The sequence below is a fragment of the Urocitellus parryii genome, chromosome 9, assembly GCF_045843805.1.
Source record: "Urocitellus parryii isolate mUroPar1 chromosome 9, mUroPar1.hap1, whole genome shotgun sequence".
NCBI classification, from domain to species: domain Eukaryota; kingdom Metazoa; phylum Chordata; class Mammalia; order Rodentia; family Sciuridae; genus Urocitellus; species Urocitellus parryii.
Window position 1 is genome coordinate 102,712,799 of NC_135539.1, and position 20,897 is coordinate 102,733,695.

Genomic DNA, 20,897 nt, shown 5'->3' on the forward strand with positions numbered 1-20,897 from the left:
GTTATTTCTATTCATAATTCTTAACTAAATTTAGATTTTTATTAATCCAATGTGACCTAAAATTTCTGCATTAACAGCACAATGTGGAATTGGGCTTATTCTCTTTGGCTACAGATAAAGCCATCATCTTGAAAATGGCTCTTTCTGACAAAAAGGTGTTCTTTTGAAATAAAGTCTTATTCACTACATTCCTCTTAGAGTTAATGTGAATTTTAGTGCCTCTAATTTTAGATTGAAGTGAAGTCTAGAATAAAACCCACCAGCTGACAATTGAATTTATAGATAGTTGTGAATATTTCAGGCTTGAATAATAGAGCTGTAGAATTTCAGAGACAGAGAGCGAGAGAATTAAGACTCGCTGTGGTTTTAGGTTATAATGCAATGGTGTCTAGGAAGTGTTCAGTGTAATAAGCTAAGTAGTAATTAGGAGACAACTGTGTTCTTTCAGGGATTCTGTTGAGGTGTCACTCCAAGCCATGGGAGTGTGACTCAATAAGGCAGACCTGCAGCCCCTGTGGTCTTCCCTTGGGCCCCTCTCCACTCATGGGTGAGTGGTAGATGAAATTGCTGAAAAATAAAAGCAGTTGATTTCTGTGTGCATCACCTCTACCCTTGCCTGTACTGTTTTTTTTTTTTTTTTAATGATACTTCTGTTAAAAACGTAGTTGACATTAAGGCATTTTGGCTCTGGACTTTGGAATCAGACACATGTTCAAATCCTACCTCTACTACTTCCTAGCTGCATGACATTTGGGAAATTTCTGAACATCTGAGGCTCAATGCCTGGCATATAAAAAGCATTCAAATAGTGTTAACCCTATTAGTATTTCCACTGGGCAAAGGTATTAATTAAGGAAGCAGTTCATGTTGGAAAAGAACCATGAACAATTTAGAGCACAAATCTAGTTTGTTCACATTCATTCATAGCCAAAGTGGCCAGACCTCATTTAGAAGATATTTCCAGGATTCCTAGGACTTCCCTGGCAGTGACTCCTCCCAAATTGCCTTGTGTGCATCCAGGATGTTGTAAAGTATGGCCTGAGATTTGGGGATGAGACAGCTGGCTGGAGAAACCCCATTTTTCTGAGACATAAACAGCATGCATTTGACACATACACTTTGGGTGACTTAGCAAATAACTCTTCCATAAACAAAGAGGTAATTTCTGACCTTGTTCCTTAAATTGAGAGTTCTGTAGATTTTAGAAGTCCATGAGAAAAAGCCCAAGGGGGAAAAACCTGCGATAAAAATGATCATAGAAGGGGCTGGGGATGTGGCTCAAGTGGTAGCACGCTCGCCTGGCATGTGTGCGGCCCGGGTTCGATCCTCAGCACCACATACAAAGAGTTGTGTTCGCCGAAAACTAAAAAAATAAATATAAAAAAAGAACAGAATAGAGTTGAAAAAAAAAATGATCGTAAAAGATGCAGAAAAAGGGAAAAAGAACAGGGGGCAGGGGACCTTGGTGTGTGTTTTGTTCTCAAACAACTCAAAGCAACTCCTCTTTGGGGAGAAAAAAAAAATTTTTTTTTTTTTTCCAACAGTGCCTTTCAGGCAGATGGTGAAAGAGTTAATTGTCATAGCTGTGAGAAATTCAGTGCCAGAGAGAGGAAAGGGGAGCAACCATGGTTTAGTAGCCTAATAACTTCTAACTCTAGTCTAAGATCATAATGTATGTGTGCGCAGTCTGGTAATTATAAGGTAATAAGTGAAGTGGTGGTATAAGAGCTCTAAATTAAAAGGAATTCACAGGCCTGCTGTAAGTCAGTGCCGACCCGCTTTCTTTCAAACGTTGACTTGAGGAAAGTGCTCAGCCCAGAGTGCAAGCAGGGAGACAAGGAGAGCGATCTATTAATTACAACACTCATTAACAGTGACGGCTACAAGGCAGCAGATGCAGAAAGGAGAGGACTCTGTTGTTGGGGTTGGCGAGGGGGATATTTTTTTCTTCTGCTACCTCTGGGGAGGGAAGGACAGCCCAAGTGGGTGGGTGAAAACACGGAGATATTTTGGTGGCTTTCTTCTTCCTGTTGGCATTCTGCACATCCCCGTATTGCTTGACTTGAGTGAGCAGAGCACAGTTTCCCAACTAAAATGAATTTGGGTGGAAGCAATCCTGTCCTTAATGCTTTGCTCTTGAGACTCCCTGCGTGGAACCGTTAGGTGAACATTCCTGATAGAGAATTCCATCTTGCCCTTCATTTGAAAGAAGCAGAACAATGGGAGAAGGGAGACCTGGCGGATAGCATGAAATTTGTACAAAGATAAAATATCATTAGATTTATAGTGAAAGAGATAATTGCATCCCTTTGGTTATACTGTGACTACTCCCCCAAATTCTAGTGAATGACCATTACACAGTGGGAATCCCATAAATCAGCTTTACACAGGGAAGCAATTATCTAAGTCCTTTCTCAACTGTCACCTCTTCTTTCTATGGTGGTCTCTCAGAAGGTTCTCAGAGGGCCTTGCTAAAAGGGGTTTTACCCTATGGCTAAGCGGAAAGACAATAAGACCAACCATATCTTTGCATTTAATTACCTTTTCAGAAATCCAATCACTTATGGGTTCCCCAGAAGAAGATGAGTGATGTTTCTTCTAGATAAGAGAAGTAGTTTGTCAGATTAGATGCTTCATCATATTTCTTTCAGAAGATATGATGTTAATGGGGGAAAATGTACAGGGCGGAGTGGAGGGACCATTTCAAATCTCATATTTTCAGGACAAAAATTGATACAGTTCTACACTTCTGAATGTGACGTATTAGATTGGTTGGACTCACAGGTATACTGAAGGTACAAATGACTTTTACTAATTCATCTGTTACAATAAGGGCAAACCACACACAAAAAGACACAAATACATGCTCATATTTATTAATCAGTGCTCCTAAGTTTTGTGCACTTTAGGAAATAATCCTTAAATATTGGATAGAATTTCGTGCTTGATATCTTTATATGTTGTGAAATGGCTAGGAGATAGGGCAATTTAAATAAAGAAGCAAAGCAATTGAGGATATATTCCTTATGTGTTTTAGTCAGATCAATAAAAGACACAGTTATGCTTATGGAAGCGTGCTGACAAACAGTAATTACAGAGCTAAGGATCATCTGTTCAGTCTTGAAAGATAGAAGTTTGATTCTGCTCATAATAAAATGGATGCGGAATGTACCAGAAGGTGGAAGGAAAGACTGGGTGAGGATAAATACAGTTTTAGAAATGATTTAGACTTTGCAAATCCCTACCTCTTCTACTGATAAATTTAGGATCTAGAGAGCTGATTTATATATTGACAGTGGTTCTCCAAGAGAAAAGTAAAATAAAAGCAATTGGACCCTTTAGAGCCTTTGTTTATGGCCTGTCTGTGCTCTCTGATGTAGCCCTGTCAGGCCCTTACACTGATTACCTTCTTGTAGAACAAGAGATATTGACTAGAGAATGAATGATGTGCATCTCCCAGCCCTCAGGAAGCACTCTCAAAGAACAATGTCTTTAACATGCAAAATTCTTCCTGTGGGTTTTTTTAATCCTCTCAACTTTCCCTTACCTTTTTACCACCTCCTTATTTGTACCCCAGTTGGCCTCCATGTCTGACTCTCTCTCTCTCCCCCTCTTTCTCTCTCCCTCCATCTCAGGCTTCTCTGCAGAATGTCAAACAAAGATCGACACATTGATTCCAGCTGTTCATCCTTCATCAAGACGGAACCCTCCAGCCCAGCCTCCCTGACGGACAGCGTCAACCACCACAGTCCTGGTGGCTCTTCAGACGCCAGCGGGAGCTACAGTTCCACCATGAATGGCCATCAGAACGGACTGGACTCGCCACCTCTCTACCCTTCCGCTCCTATCCTGGGAGGTAGTGGGCCTGTCAGGAAACTGTATGATGACTGCTCCAGCACCATTGTTGAAGACCCCCAGACCAAGTGCGAATACATGCTCAACTCGATGCCCAAGAGACTGTGTTTAGTGTGTGGTGACATCGCTTCTGGGTACCACTACGGGGTAGCGTCCTGTGAAGCCTGCAAGGCATTCTTCAAGAGGACAATTCAAGGTTAGTATTGGAGCTGCTAATACTATGCCTCTTTCCAACTTTGTGTGATATTTTTTTTTCCCCCTTGTTCTTCTTTTTCTTCTTCTTTTTTTTTTTTTTTGTATTAGGACTTGAACCCAGGGACATTTTACCACTGAGCTAAATCTCTAGGAGTTTTTAAATTTTTCTTTGGAGACAGGGTCTTGCTAAATTGCTGAGGGCCTCACTCAGTTGCTGAGGCTGGCCTCAAACTTGTAACCCTCCTGCCTCAGTCTTCTGAATCACTGGGCATGCACCACCACACCTGGCCCTAGTTATTTTTGCAAGTCCACTTGCATGGCATTATTTCTATCTTGAATAGAAAACAGAAATAGATTAAAATTGATCGTAGGGGATTTATAGAATAAACTCTCCCTAGATATGCTCCCTGTCCATTAATTCTGCTTTCACTATTATACTCACATGATGCAAAGATAATGAGAACTGGGTGGAGTTTAAAAGAGTGTAGCTACGATTAGAGTAACATGGGTCTGTGTAACTACTGAGCAAAAGCACATTAGATTAATAAGGCTTTTTATCCCTTTGATTCTTACACGTACATTGAAGTAATGAATACTCTAGTGTTTCTCAAACTTTATACATCAAAATCACCTGGCAATCTGGTTAAAATGCAGATTACTGGTCCCTATCCCCAGAGGTTCTTGATTCATTAGATCTGGGTTGGGGGCCTCAGAATTTTTACATTTCCAATAAATTTCCAGATGATGCTGTTCCAGCCAGGGACCACACATTGAGAACCACTGTTTTAGACATATTTAATCACCTCCTCATCTTCTTCCTTTCCCTGTAGATAGATTTGCATAAGAGACTTCTAAATTAAACCAATGAAATTTCATTGAATTATAAAATATACCTCCAACACATACAAGTGATGCATATCCAAACCTTTATAAATCACCGGGTTTATAAATAATGTTATTTCTCACAGAAAATATGGAAAAATATAACTAGTTTATATGCACTCCTTTTAAACTGGTAATCCACAAATATAGAACTCAGCTCACTTTCAGATCTACAGATACATTCTGACACAAAATTAGATTTTACTTTTTCAATCTCTTGTGATTACTTTTGAAGAAAATGGGAAAAGGAAAATAAAATCTTTTATTGAGATCCACAGCACCCAGAGATTCTGCTCAGTGGTTTACAGAACACATCCCTTTAAAAAAAAAAAAAAATTGATGCTGGGATTTAAACACACACTTTAACACTGAGCTACACCCTGGCCTCCAAAATATATCTTCCTAACAACCAGTTGTGGGGGGGGGGACGCTGTGGTTGTAGCTCAATGGTAGAGCTCTGCCTAACATGTGGGGTACTGGGTTCGATCCTCAGCACCACACACACGCACACAAAAAAATAAAGAAATATATAATACATAAATAAATAAAGGTTTTGTGTCCATCTGCAACTAAATTTTTTTTTTTTTTAAATACAACCAGTTGTGGACATAAAGATGATCTTCACTGATATCAGTATTCTCAAGCTTGTCAGCCCATTACTTCAATTTTTTCTTTTAAATACTGATGCCAGGGCTTGTGCTTCCAAATTCTGAATGAATTGATCTTAGATGTGGCCAAGACAAAGGAGGGATTTTTGAAAGCTTCCTAGGTGATACATAATGTAAAGTCAAGGTTGGGCTGGGATATAGCTCAATGGTAGATCACTTGTGTAGCATGTGTGGGTTCCCATGTTCAGTCCCCTTAAACACACACACACCACACACAAATGATAATAATAATGTATAATAATGTAAAGCCAAAGAGCTATTAGACTAGTGGGCATAGTGGAGCATGCCTGTCATCTCAGCTACTGGGGAGACTGAGGCAGAATTCAAAGTTCGAGGTCATCCTGGCAAAATTGGAGAGACCATGTCTCAAAATAAAATAAAAAAGTGTTGAGTATATAGCTTAGTAGTAGAGTACTTGCCTTGAATGCCCTAGGCCTTGGATTCCATCCTCAGTCCTTCATAACCCTGGACTTAACAAAAGAAAAGAAACACTGCACCAATGTGTTCGGTATTCTATACCAATGGCCCTTAGTGTGGTGGCTTGACCAGCAGTATCAGCTTGCATTTTATTAGAAATGCAGATTCTTTGGCTTCATCCTGGGTTAATCAAACCAGAATCTCTGGTAGTAAACTCAGTGATCTGTACTTCACCAATCATGCCAAGGGGTTCTGATGGTCACTCTAGTAGGTGAGCCACTGCCCTCCATGTTGCTGCTGATTTACTAGTGACATCTGAGCACTGTCAACTTTTGGTGCCTTTCTGAATATAACTAAAATTAGTCTATTTGGAACCTAAATAACTGCGTAGGGTCCTGATTTTTATGTTGCAAAAGAGGAACTGTTTGTTAAACTCTAATGCTTATAAATATTTTAACAAAAGGTGATACTGGAACCCTTCATGTGCACTTACAATATTCCCAACTCTTTCCTTTTAAGAATGTCTGGCAGTTCAACTCTTTTCAGTAAGTTCTACTGAAGATTTTGACCACTGTCAGTAGTAAATAGGTTGCACTGGCTCCCCCTTGCTTTTTGTTTTGAGTGCTGAGGATCAGACCCACAGAGCTACCACTGACCTCTGCCCCTACCTGTCCCTTGCTTTTGTGTTGTTTATTGGATAGCATGCTTGATCTGTGGTTAAGAACACAGTTTACTTCAAAAGCAACATTTTTTAAGTCACTATAACCCTATATAATAGAATGACTGTTTCAACCTAATCTCTCCATAGCCTTTCATAATTTCACTGAAGAACTCAAAGTCAAGTGAGTGTGCACTAAAATGTTCTCTAAATATTTTAGTAGCAGTATTTTAATTTTTCTGACTCATCATTATCATATTTCATTAATATTTTCCTAGAAATTCTCATCCACTGGATCTTTATCTCCTTCTATAAATTTAAAGCTTTAATACCTGAGAAAAATTCCTGACAGTTTTCTTTTTTTTTTTAATAGGTAAAGGTCTAATTTTTGTCTTCAGAAAAGTTATATATGTTCACTTAAAAAAGCAAGTTAAGGCATTTTGTAGAAATGCAGCATAAAATATACACAAGATTTCAGATTCTTTAATAATCTTATTACTTAGATATTAATAGCTATGCAATGGTTGTTTGCTGAGCAATAATTATAACAGAACCATTGGAGTTCTATGCATGATTATTCTTTGGGTAGCTGCAAAGCTACCAAAAGCTTAGCAGAACAAAGCACAGGGTGATTCTTGGCATTGATATATAATGCTCACTTTCCCTCCATATTGGAGAGAGCAAGTTGCAAGGATTCTGAGTAGGAGACAGAGATGTCACTGTCCAGATTAGCACTCTGGACTTGCCCACCTGGCTGTGCTTGTAGCTGGCAGCTGGGCAGCACTCAGTAAAGCTACCCTGCGAGCTACATCATCAGGCATCACACTGTGGTGCTTACTTAGCCCCAAAAAGCCAGTGAGGCAAATAAAGGGATTAAATTGTGAAAGTATAATGTAATAATTAGGGCGGTAATTGTAAGGAGGATTGGAACGGCCCCTCCTTGTTGTGGCCAAATAGTGATAGCGACTGAACTCCAAAGATGTTGAAAGTAGCCTGAACATATTGTACCATCACTGACTCTTGTTCCTATGCGGAAGGGGCTATGAGTCGGCTCTCATGCCTCCAGGAAGCAGTGTAGCCAAATTATTCTTGACAGATAGCCTCTCCCCCCCTTTCCTTGAAGCTCTCCAGGGAAGGAGAGGAGATTACGTAACTCCCCTTGAGAACAAGTCCTTCTCGAGTAGGACTTAACAGTAGAAACTGTCTCACAGCTCCAGTGGCCAGGACATTATATAAGCGTGACTTCTACCTCACCAGGGCCTGGTTCTGCTTTCCTGGACTTGACTAAGGGACATGTGTGGAGTGTGGCAATAATGCCTTTTGAGAATCTTTGTTTCTTACTATGACCATTTATTTTTAGGATTGGTTATTGGATGTATAATAAATATAAGTGTACAAATTTGGGCAAGGGAACACTTATTTTACTGTATAAAGTATCATCCAATTCTCCAATTCTCGAGTGTAAAATAAAGCCAATTCAGATCTTCAAACTTAAAAAAAAAGCTTTTAATTTTAAAAAATGTAAAATGTGGAGCTAAAAGAACACATATCTAAAACATGTCTTGAGAAAAATAGTAACAATTTTTATTTTCAATTCTGAATGTGGCATTTTGTTTTGTGAAAGTCAATGAATCATAGATTTTGGTAAAGTCAACTTCAAAGGTGTATTTTATTTATTTGACTATAGCTTCATTGACTCATTCCAAGTTATCATTGAGAAACAATTGAAAAGGGTTAGCAGTTAAGTAGAATTTAATGCTTTAGATTTTACTTTTTTTTTTTTTCTGAACAAACTATTTTGTGTGTATGTGTGCTCGGGATTGAATGCAGGGCCTTGTACATGCTTGTTAGCATTTGCTTCACTATAGAACTTCATCAATGGGCCTCAAAATATTTTTAAGATACTTTTAAAGAGGATTTTGATAGTCCTGACTATCATTTGGTAGGATTAGAATGTCAGCAATGATTTCATTGTCATTTTGTATTCATGATAATTTGAGGGGTGTGATATAGTTCTTCTGATTATTTTTTCCAATTCCATTATTGGCCTCAGTTCATTGATGAATGGAGATTTGTTTGGGGCTTCTCTTTAACAGTTTCACTGAACTCTGGTTAATGAAGTAGGAAAAGGAAAACATCTTCATAACCTAAAGAAGTCAATATATATTTCATTATTTAATATACAAAACATGAGTCCCCTGAAATTTTTCTTTCTATGTAAGAATAAGGAAAATCACTTTTGTTTATTTTTTAAAATTTTGTGGGTACTAATACCCAACTGCTCATTCTAGTTCTAAGGTGTTCCTCTTCCCCCACATTTAAAAAAATACCTTTATTTTATTTGTTTTTATGTGTGCTGAGGATTGAACTCAGTGCCTCATATCTGGGAGGCAAACACTTCACCACTGAGCTATCACCCCCAGGCAATCCCCCCACATTTTTAAAAAAGGAAATTATATATTTTAAAAATATGAGATTTTTAAAAAGATATTTGTTCTAGCCTGGGTTCGGTGTTCATGTGAAGTCAAGTCCAAGTCTTGGCCACTTATCAGTTGTGGGACCTTAACCTGGCTGCATCTTCCCAGGAGATAAGGTTTAAATGAGAGAATATATGTCAGAGTGCCTAGCCCATAGTAAGTGCTCAACTAATTATTAACCTTGGTTGATATTGAGAATATGTCTGGGATACTCATGTTCTGAATGGATCAAATATTCTAGCACAGAGAATGTCTGCTCATGGTGCTAAGCTGGAAGGGCATGAAACCAACCTCCCTAAGCTCATAGCATTTACTCTTTAATGATGACAATGAACCCTCTCTCTATATGGCCATTTCTCTGTATGGTTACCCTTTCATAATGGGAAGGATTTAGGTAGACTGCCTGAAAATTTGTTTGATTTTATTTTGTCTTATGGTAATCAGTTAACTTCCCCCCCCCCAATATGAATGAAAAACTGGGTAAATCTAAAAAGAAGCCTGAATCTTGGAGCTTGCATAAAACATCAAGTTGCCAGTTAAGCTTCCTATGTGGGATTTAGGAACTGAATAAATATCATGAGATATAGGTGTGAACATTGTGGGAACAGAATCTACTCTCAACACTGTGGGACCTGGGAAAGGAGATGTGGATACCCACATGCCCATATATAGAAATATGTTAAATTTATATATCAAAATAGACTGCTAAGTAAAATAGGTTTTATTCTCTCACTTAACCAAATATGCCTTCCATAGCCTGGGGGGGCACTTTGCATTTTTCAGTCATAGACTCCTAGGAATTTAGTATTAGAAAGAGACGATACAAGGACAATACTAGTCCTTAACCTGTGGCCTACCCCCTTTCTCTTCCTAACCCTCTTGTGTCCCATCTTGTTTTGTACATATGTGGAAATCCTTGCCACCATGTATAAGTCCCAATGAGCCCTTGCAAACAGGTCCCATAATGTGTACACAGCAGTTCGGTTTAGTCCACTAAAAGTCCAGTAGAGACACCCAAGAGACAGGCCCTCTCAGACCCAGGAATAGGCTTGCGATGATCTAGCCTGGGAATTTGAAAGTCACAGGGACTTGAGATCATGGGGTAGACAGAAGACGACTCCAGCTTGTCTCCTTAGTACCTTGAATGGGCTCCTTTTTATGTCACGACCTTCATGCAGGGCATTCTCTTGTCTGGAGGTAAAGGTGGCATTGGTAAGAGCTTCAGTCTCAGCCAGACACTGTGGTACGTGACTATAATCTCAGTGACTCTGGAGGTTGGGGCAGGAGAATTAGGAGTTTGATGCCTACCTTGGCTACTTAGTGAGGTGAGGCCCCTAAGCAATTTATGGAGACCCTATCTCAAAAAGGCTTGAGGGATAGGAAATGAAAGATGAGGCATCTTCCTGCCAAGCCACAGCCCTGGGTTCTGATGCTACCAGCTGCCTTTTCCTTTATGAACTGTCTTGACTCTTTCCTGAAGCAGGTGGTGTAGACCTGGAGCATCTCCCCTGGCTGGAGCATTTTCTTTGCCATCACATGCTGTTTCAGTCCTAGCATAGAACAGTTGCAGACATGGAGAAAATAATCTACAAATGGAGTGTCTTTATAGCATATGCATTGTCTAAAGGAAAATAATAAAATAGTTTCTACTTGAAAATAGTGTGTAGAGAAAATAATTATCCCAGCTTACAGTGAATGTCAGTTTTAAAACTCTAATATATTCTCAAGTTAAAATCCAAAATAATGGGGCTGGAGTTTTGGCTCAGTGGTAGAGTGGTTGCCTAGCATGTATGAGGCACTGGGTTCGATTCTCAGCACCACATATAAATAAATGAATAAAATAAAGATCCATCAATGTCTAAAAAAATTTTTTAAAAATCCAGAATAATATGGAAATGTCTTGACTTGATGAATCGCAGTGATTATCAGTTAAAAGTAGCATTAAATTAGATATAGAAGTAATACTTTCTAAAGAAGTGTTATCTATATTATAATTCACTTGCTTTAGCACAGAGCTTGCTTTTGTTATAAGTTTAAAAACTTTTTATTGCATTTGATGCTAATTTGGTCTTTTTTTTGAATTGCATTAATGTTGCCAAGTAAAAATGAGAAATATTCTACTTTTCCTGTATTATTTGTTAGATTCAGTGTTTATTTTAATAGTAAAGTTTAAGTGCCAGGCATGGTAGCACACACCTGTAAAGACAGCAACTCAGGAGGCTGAGGCAGGAGGATCACACATTTGAGATAAGCTTGGACAACTTAGCAAGACCCTGTGTCAAAATAAAATTAAAAATAAAACAGCTCATAGGTAGAGCACCCTGGGTTTAATCCTCAGTACTAAACCAAACAAACATACAAAGTAAAATACAGTATTTTAGACTTTCTGTATTAGACAATATATATATTATGTGAATAGATGCTCTAAAACAGCATAAGATACAATTTTATTTCTCTGGGTCTTGACCTAGTAGAACAATTTCTTGGGACAAATAAGTAATGATTCCTTTTCCATAGTTGTTCTGACTCTGATGAACTGGCCAAAACAATCACACTTCTTGGGTTATTTTTTTTCTTGTTTTGGTACTGGGGATTAAACCCAGGGTGCTCTACCACTGAGCTACACCCCCAGTCCTTTTATCTATCTATCTATCTACTTTGAGACAGGGTCTTGCTAAGTAAGAGGCTAAGTTTGGTTGTAACTTGCCATCTTCCTGTCTCAGCCTCCAGTTTCTAGGATTTTTTTTTTTCCTTGAAAAGGACCAGATAGTGAACTAGAACCTTTATATATCTCAGGATATACAATATTTAGGATCTGTGGGCTTCATGCCTTTTTTGTTTCATATTATTTATCTCATAGCTTTTTAAAAATGTGAAACTACTCTGAGCTTGGGACCTGAGAAAAACAAGTCCAGGACTGGATTTGACCTGCTGGCCATAATTGGCTAATTTCTACACAGAAACACTCTCTTGTTATCTTCCATGTAGGCAACATTGATATATAAGATTTTTACAGCAGAAGATTTCCTACACAGCTTTGCATACATATAATTTATGCTGAAATCAAGTTCATCATTATGAAATTTTTTACTCTATTACCTCAGTTTTTAGAATAATATTATTTTTTCAGGGATCAGAATTTTCTGGTTTCTTTTCAATATTTACGGATTTTAAGGCTGTTTGAAGTACACTTCTATGAGCACTATGATGTGTCAGGTGTGTGTATATGTATGTATGTGTGTATTGGCTAGCTAAGCATAAAACAGAGCCAGTGTAAATTAAGAGAAAATAGCAAGTGGCTGATTTAAAAAAATTTGGATTTTTGCATTACGTAAAATGAGAGTGATACATTTTAGAGATTATCATGGTTGATATTTTATTTAGGAAAGGAAAAATAAAGAAGATTTTATGGTACTTACTATATTGTAGTCCTTCAGATGTTAGAAACTGAAATTTGCAGACACCAAAACCTCTGTGTCACTTGTGTGCTTATTAAACTCAGTATTTTTAGTATGTTATTTTATTTTTACAGTATTGGGGATTGAATCCAGGGCCTTGCCCATGCAAGATCAATACTCTACTTCTGATCTATATCCCCAGCCCTATATTACTGTATTTTAAAAGTCACTTACATTAGTATACCATTTTAATATTTAACTTATAAGATCTATTTCCCAGTTTAATGCCACTGGATGAGAACTGTCCCATGTAAGGAGTTTATGGCAGTGGTATTCAGGAAGGAAATGAATTTGTAGTCAATATTTTGTTTTGTCTTTTGTACTGTGTATTAAATCCAGAGTCACTTTACCACTGAGCTACATCCCTAGTCCCTTTTATTATATTAAATTTTAACACAGGGCTCACTAATTTGCTGAGACTTTTGCTAAGTTTCTAAGAGTGGCCTTGAATTTGTGGTCCTCCTGCTCAGCCTCCAGATTAGCTGGGATTATAGGAATACACCACCACATTCAGCTATTTTAAATTACTTTTTAAAGGCATCTTGGGACTGGGTGTATAGTTTATTGTTAGAGCATTTGCCTACCATGTACAAGGTCCTGGGTTCAATTCCCACCCCCACATACACACCAGGGAGACAGCTAGAGAGGAAGAGAGAATATGAATTGCCTCTATTCTCTTTTTGCAAATGGAATATTAAAGTATCTTTCTGATGGGATTCAGGAGGTAGAGTATGGTTGATAATTTGCCTGAAGACTTTGCCCTGAGGGCATGTGACCCATAATCAGTAATATCCCATGACAATTGTTTTGATGAAGGGACTGGAAACTACTTTTGATTACAAGTTAAACTCCAACAAAGCTATCAGTGCCTCTCTTTGATTTATTTGTGTGTTTTGCAGTGCTGGGAATGCAACCCAGGGTCTTGTGCTTTCTATGCAAATGTTCTACCCCCAGCAACATCATCTCCAACCTTCCAATACAACTCTTTTTTTTGTGGGGAGAGGGGTGGTAGGGTGTGGCTAAATTGCCCAGACTAGCCTCACTTGTGTTCCTCCTGCCTCAGCCTCCAGAGTTGCTGGGATTTTAGGTGTGTACCAATCACCAACCTCCCATTGCCTCCTTAACACTGTAATTGCTCTCTCATTTCTTCTTGCTTTTCCTTATTTGAGAACCAAGTTTGAATAAATCCATTCCATTTCCACTTGGTTACAATAGCCCCAGAACAACACAATAAATGTGTGGGGACAAAATAGAGGAAATAATACCTTATACTTTATATTTTTCAAAATGCATGCTTTTTTTTATAACTGCACATTAATTCTCTTCCTCCATAATTAACTCAATATTCATTATGACTAAATCCAGTTACAATAGATGAGAATGTTCATTCTAAAGGTAGGACACAACAAAAATGAATCATCAGAGAGTTCTGATGTTTCTGTAGATGTAACCTTTTTCTTTGATAATTTGTAGAAATAAATGGCTTAATGTGATTTGCCAAGTCAAGAAGTTCTTGTTAAAAGTCAAGTTGTAGGACTGGGGTGTAGCTCAGTAGTCGAGGGCTTGGCAAGTGTGCTTTAGACCCTGGGCCCAATTCCTAGAGCCACTAAATAAATAATTAAAAATGAAAGTCCAGCTGCAGAAGCCGTGAGGCCAGTTTTGAGGAAGAATAGGGTGGGGTTCAGAGGCAAGGTTCAGAAACTTTTTTTCTTTACTTGTTAAATCCCAGGGCAATGATTAATTTTTTTCTGATTTATTGCTTGATAAACATAGATAGTATCATAGGCTTATAAAGTACATTCACTCATTTAAGTTATAAACTGCATTAATTCACTTTCTTTTGAAGTTTCTGATAAAGGGATTTCAACAATATCAAGGTGACATCATTAAAACTTGCTTTCAGAATTTTATTATTTTTTTAATTTTCTTTTTGGGACCAGAAATTGAACCCATGGGCACTTAACCACTGACCCACATTCCCAACTCATTTTTTTACTTTTTATTTTAAGACAGGTTCTTGCTAACACTGCTCAGGGCCTCACTAGGTTGCTGACACTGACTTTGAACTTGCTATCTTCCTTTCTCAGCCTCTAGAGTTGCTGGGATTATAGATAGGCATGCGCTACGGCACCTAGCTCCTTACAGAATTTTAAAAGTTTCACATAAATCAAAATGAGGTAGAAGATGCTGATAAAGTATTACAGTGTTTATGGTGAAAATAAACATGTTTGTCTCTTTATTTATGCATGCTGAAGATTGAACTCGGGGTTTTGCACTTGCTAAGCATACTATTGAACTACATCCTCAGGTGCTAAATTTATCTTGAATAGAAATTATGGATGTTTTTATTTGTTAGGTTTTTGTTTTATTTTGTGGTGCTGGAGATTGAACCCAGGACCTCAAGTATGCTAAGCAAGCAATCTGCCATTGAGCTGCATCCCCAAATCCAGAAATGATGTTTAAACTTAAAATTTTCTTTATTGTGATAAAAAAACACATACCTTGAATTTTATCATTTGACCTTTTTAAAGTATATATAGTTGAACAGGGCTAATATACCCCGCCCCCACCTACTGTTATGATATAGATCTCCAGACCTTTTTCATCTTGCAAAACAAACTTTATATTTGTTAAACTGAAGCTTTCCTTCCCACCCCATTCCTTGGAAATCACTATTCAAATATTTATTTCTATGAGTTTGACTACTCTATTCCTATAAATGGAATCACACAGAATTTGTCTGTTTCCTAACTGTCTTATTTCACTTAGTCTTGTATCTACAAGGTTCATTCAGGTCTTTAGATGTCACAGAGTTAAATTTTCAAATTGAGTAGTGTTCTCTTTCATGTGTTAACTACATTTTCTTTATCCATTCATCTGTTGACAAGCATTTAGATTGTTGACACTTTACCGTTATTGAAAATAATGCTGCAGTATACACGGGTATACAGATACCTAGAAATCCTAATTTTAATTCTTTTGAAAATATACCAGCAAGTGAGATTGCTTGGTCATATGATAGTTCAACTTAATCTGTTTTGGAGGAGCATCATTATTGTTTTCCATTGCAACTCCATCACTTTATAGTCCTACCAACCCAGCACTTCCAAGGTTTTCACATCCTTTCCAAGACTACTATTACTTTGTGATGCTTGGGACTGAACTCAGAGCCTTATGCATGCTAGGCAAATAGTTTACCACTGAGTTATAACTCCAGCCCTTATTATTATTATTTTTGATAGTGACTCTCCTAACGGGCCTGACATAAATTTTTTTCACGGTTTCATATATGCCCCACGTGGAAGTTATAATCTTTTATTACCTTAGACTGATTCATATGTAATAACAAGTGGGTATTGTCCATAGACGTTTCCATTCTGAGTTCAGTACCATGCCTAAAACTAATACTAACAATAGATAAATATTCATTAATCTGCAATAGTAATAATGCAGATATTTGTTTTTACAATGAATCACATACTGTTCTAAATGCTTTATATTATCTATTTTGTTGTTCATCCCAATGAAATAGGTATCATCATTGTAATATTGTTTTTAAAATTTTTAAGTCTTTCTTGAGAGTTGGCCTGACTATGTTGTCCAGGCTGGTCTTGAACTTCTAGGCACCAGTGATCATCTCATTTCAGTCTCCCGAGTGATGGGACTACTGGTTTACACCTCTGTGTCTGACTCATTATATTATTCGTTTTACAGATGTGAAACTTGAGATACAGAATAGTAATTGCCCTACCAGCAATTGGGTCCCAGAAAAACTGAACCCACAGCCTGCACTCTGACCCCTCTAATTATATTGCCTTCAATGTTTTAAAAGCTTTTAAAAGCATTAAATATTTTTTAGACTATTTTTCTTGAGAGATTTAGTCCATGGTCAAAATTTTCCATTAAGTTGTTAAAATAAAAATGGGGAATTAAAAAAATAATGCGAAAGTGATGCTTAGATAATATTAAAGGTTTTTAGAAAGGAGGTGGTCAGACCTAAGTCTTAAAAAAACCCAATGTTTTCTAATTCATTTTCAGAAATCCTTACTTGTGAAGCTTAAGAATTCAACTCTTTTATATCACTATTTGGTTGTTTAATTTAATTTAATTAATTAATTTATTTTGCTCCTGTTCCCTGGGTTTTTATCTGCCACTTGTTTTTCTACTCAGTTTTTGATTTTAGTTCTTAGAAGTGTGTCTCCACACCCACTAATGGTCCTATTTAAAGACTCTATAATTCTTGATTTGAGGAGGAGAGAGGCTTAGTTCTTTACCTGTTTTTTTTAAAATTAATTAATTTATTTTTTATTATTTCTCACATCACAATAGAAGAGTGCATTGCATTCATATTTTTTTTGCATTGCAATTCTTAATACACCTTTATACCACAATTTATCAAATCTCTGTTTGTATATAAGGTATGTTGACACCAAATTCACGTGATTGTCTACTTGTATGACCTTCAGATCACAAAAGAGGACAGGTCAGCATTGATTCCTTTTCTTTTTTTTTTTTTCCATAGGTTGAATATTAGTCAAAAGGAGGGGAAAGCATATTAATTCTTATTTTTTGAAGAAAAAGATCTATATATTTTGGAATTAAATCTGGTTTTATCTTGATTTGTCTTGGCAGTCTTAAGGAAGTAATCATATTTTGTATACTTGTTAAAGGGCATCTCTGAGTAATACCAGAATGAGAATAAAAGAATTTAATGAAAGCCACTCCTGATCAATTTAGAATTTAGAGCTTAAATTCTCAATGTACCTTAATAGTGACTCTGAAAACACATCCCAAATCTACATTCTGATAGCTGTTTTTGTGCACACTATTTACATAGTTTCCATTTGAGGGAGATCAGAGATAAGTACAAGAATCTTCAAAGGAATGAACAGCCCCATATCTTGTCCTTGAGCGCTCCTGCTTTTCTCTTTTGCCTGGGAAGCATCTTCCTCATTCCCAAGGTACTGTCTTGCTGCTGGAATTCCTCTGTCCCTGAGTCCTCAGAACGCTTATATAATTTCAAGGTTTTTTTGCAGCTACTTAGAGCAAAAGATCCTCAATTCATTATCTCATTTCTTTCTTTTCTTTTTCTTTTGAGACTTGGTCTTGCTTTGTTGCTCAGGCTGCTCTTGACCTCCTGGGTTCAAGTGATCCTCTGCCTCAGTCTCCTTAGTACCTGGGACTAAGGGCATGCATCACTATCCCCAGTTTATTCCATTTGTACTTTTCAAATATTGCCAATTTAGAAGGTTTTCTTATTTAATTTGCTGTACCTAACTTGTGGGAAGCTACCTTATAAGTTGCAAGCAAGAATGGAAATCATGGAGAAGAGACTGTAAAGTATTTTTGGTTCTGCAGCCTTTTGTTTCCACAGAGATGGCTGAAGTAAGGCTCAGGGGCCATTAGAGTAAAATATTTCATGAGGAGGAGAAAGCATCTCATTCCACCAACCCTGGACAATCCAAGAATAGGAAAATTTCCACCCCCCTGCTAAATTATCTAATGTACTACACTTCCTTTTCTTACTCTTCCTCTCTATGCAAATTCCAGGAACTTTTCTGCAGTCCCTATCATAGCAGATATTTCAGATGGGCATATTTTATTCAGAGGGGAACAACTTCAGGCACAAACTCAACTTGAGGAACTTTCATTGTTCTCTGGGCTTTCCCTGTCTTGCTCTAAATCCAGCCAGCAGCTCTGCCTGAGCTCCCTGACCCTTGGGATAATCACACTTTATTTCATGTTTCTCCTTTTATTATGAGGTCCACATGGTGCTTATTCAATTGCTTGTGTTTCTTCCTAAAGTTTCTTTTGATTTAGGCATCGAGTCCCTGCCTTTTGGACAACCAGCATAAAGTCAGATGAAATTTTCTTGCCAGTTTTTCTTTACTTCCATGCTGAGAACTACGCCCATCTTCCTGCCTTTTCCCACCAAGTCTTGATTCCACTTAGTTTTCTTGGGCATCTAGAAACTCTTTCCTAAATATAGTTCTAATATTGTAATTGTTGACTATGTGAATATTTTTTTGTAGTGTTGAAGATCAAACTCAGCTTCTCCTGCATGCTAGGCAAGGGCTCTTCCCCTGAACTACACCCCCAGCCTTAAATTATTGTTAATAATCAATGCTTTCTGCCAGGCAGTCTGTTACACACATACAGGATTTCGCTTTATTTTAGCATCTGCCCTGTCATGTGGTTAATAATTATTACCCATCCTCATTTCATTCATGAAGAAGCTTCAAACTTGTGTCACAAAGGAAATGGTAGGGCCAGGAATTGAGCCTGATTTGACTCTAATATGTTTCCTTGGAATATGAATGTTATAGCACTTTCTACAATGTGCCTTCAAACTTGTGTCACAAAGGAAATGGTAGGGCCAGGAATTGAGCCTGATTTGACTCTAATATGTTTCCTTGGAATATGAATGTTATAGCACTTTCTACAATGTGCCTTCTGTGAATGACTGTCACTTTTATCAAGCAGGAATTCACCAGATCAGTACAGATTGAGTACCCCTTATCCAAAATGCTTGGGACCAAAAGTATTTCAGATTTTTTTTGTATTTGTGAATATTTGCATATATATCATGAGATAACCCTGAATACAGGACCCAAGTCTAAAACTGAAAGTATTTATGTTTCACATGTACCTTATATACATAGTAATTTCATGCATTATTTGTAGTAAGCCTGTATTTTGACTTTGACCCATCACACAAAGTCAGTGTGGGGTTTTCTGTTTTTGCATCAAGTCAAAATGTTCTAATTTTGAAACTTTTGAACTTAAGATTTTCAGTTTTTGACTTGTATTACTTTTAAAGGATCCTGATATTTGTTGAACTTCTTTTTAAGGGAGCTCTATTATACCAACGTTTTTGTTCTGACAAAGTTCTGGGGACACGGGCAACATTCCAAACAGAGACATTTAGGGACGGTCTTAAGGAAAGTCTTTGCTTGCTTTTTCCTGTTAAAGGAACAAGAAGAATATTCAATAAGTCAAATTTTTATTTAGGAGTCAATTCCTTTATCACATAGGATATGATCCAGTACCACCAACTGTGTCATATGGCCTCAGTATATCAGTCTGTAACTGTGAAATTTATGTATCAAAATGTTTTATTTGTTTATTCTTTAATTTATAGTACTACGAATTGAGCCTAGGGCCTGGAACATGCTAGGCAAGTGCTTTAACACTGAACTACATTCCTAGCCCATTTTCATTTATTTTGAGAAGGTCTCACTAAGTTTAATTTCTAGGCTGTCCTTGAACTTGTGATACCCCTGCCTCAGTCTCCAAAGTAGCATGTGCACCTCCATCATGTCTGTCTATCTATTTAGCTATCTATCTACCTCTCTATATACATAATATATATGTACATAATATGTGTATATATGTTTGTTTGGTAGTAGGAATTGAAGTAGGAGCATTTTACTACTGAAATACATTCCTTTTTTATTTCTTATTTTGGGACAGGGTCTCACTAAGTTGCTGAGGATCTCCCTAAATCTCTGAGGCTAGCTTCAAACTTATAATCCTCTTGCCTCTTTGCCTGTGGAGTTGCTGGGATGATAGCCATGTGCCACTGCATCTGGCTATTGTTCTGCATTTTTAAAGAGACAGGCTGACCTGTTTAAAAGAACATGTAAATTCGATACTGGATACTGAGTACAGCAAATTTGGAGGTTGTGATCAGCTCAGTTATGACACCTTTTTGTGGCAGTGGTCACCTTTGATCTCTTTTGAGGAGTTCTGTGACATCATCCTTTCATTATAAGAATATAAAAAGCAACCAAGCACAGTGGTGCATGCACCTGCAATCCCAGCAGCTAGTGAGGCTGAGGCGGGGAGATCACAAATTCAAAGCCAGTCTTAGCAATTTAGACAGACCCTAAGTTACTTCGAGAGATCCTGTCTCTAAATAAAATGCAATAAAAGACTAGGGATGTTGCTCAGTGTTAAGTGTCCCTGAGTTCAATCTCTTGTACCCTCCCCCTGTGAAAAAAGAACTTAAAAAATAGGTTGAAGGTTTTGGGTCTAGCTCTGTGGTAGAGTGCTTGCTTAGCATGAGTAAGACCTTCCGGAATCAATGTTCAATACTAGAAAAATGTTAAATCACAACAAAATTAAAACTAAGATGAAATGACTGTACACATTAGGTTGGGTATACATTCTCCACTGCAGGAGAGGAGCTGCCTTTCCAAAAAGATATCATCCCATCGAAGCTCAAAGCAATGGCTTTCTGTATACCTTGGAGGAGAGACATTTTATACATGCCATGATTTTCATT

The 20,897-nt window shown here is 37.5% G+C and overlaps 1 protein-coding gene across 11 annotated transcripts in view; it reads left to right on the forward strand.

Moving 5' to 3' along the window:
• Esrrg (estrogen related receptor gamma) overlaps positions 1-20,897 on the forward strand; it is a 593,548-nt gene that overhangs the window by 406,895 nt on the left and 165,756 nt on the right. For all 11 annotated transcript variants that reach the window (XM_026387967.2, XM_077802283.1, XM_026387968.2 and 8 more), the window contains one exon: positions 3,636-4,051. In XM_026387967.2, the coding sequence (XP_026243752.1) occupies positions 3,649-4,051 (403 nt within the window). In that variant the 5' untranslated portion in view covers positions 3,636-3,648. The remainder of the gene's footprint in view (positions 1-3,635; positions 4,052-20,897) is intronic.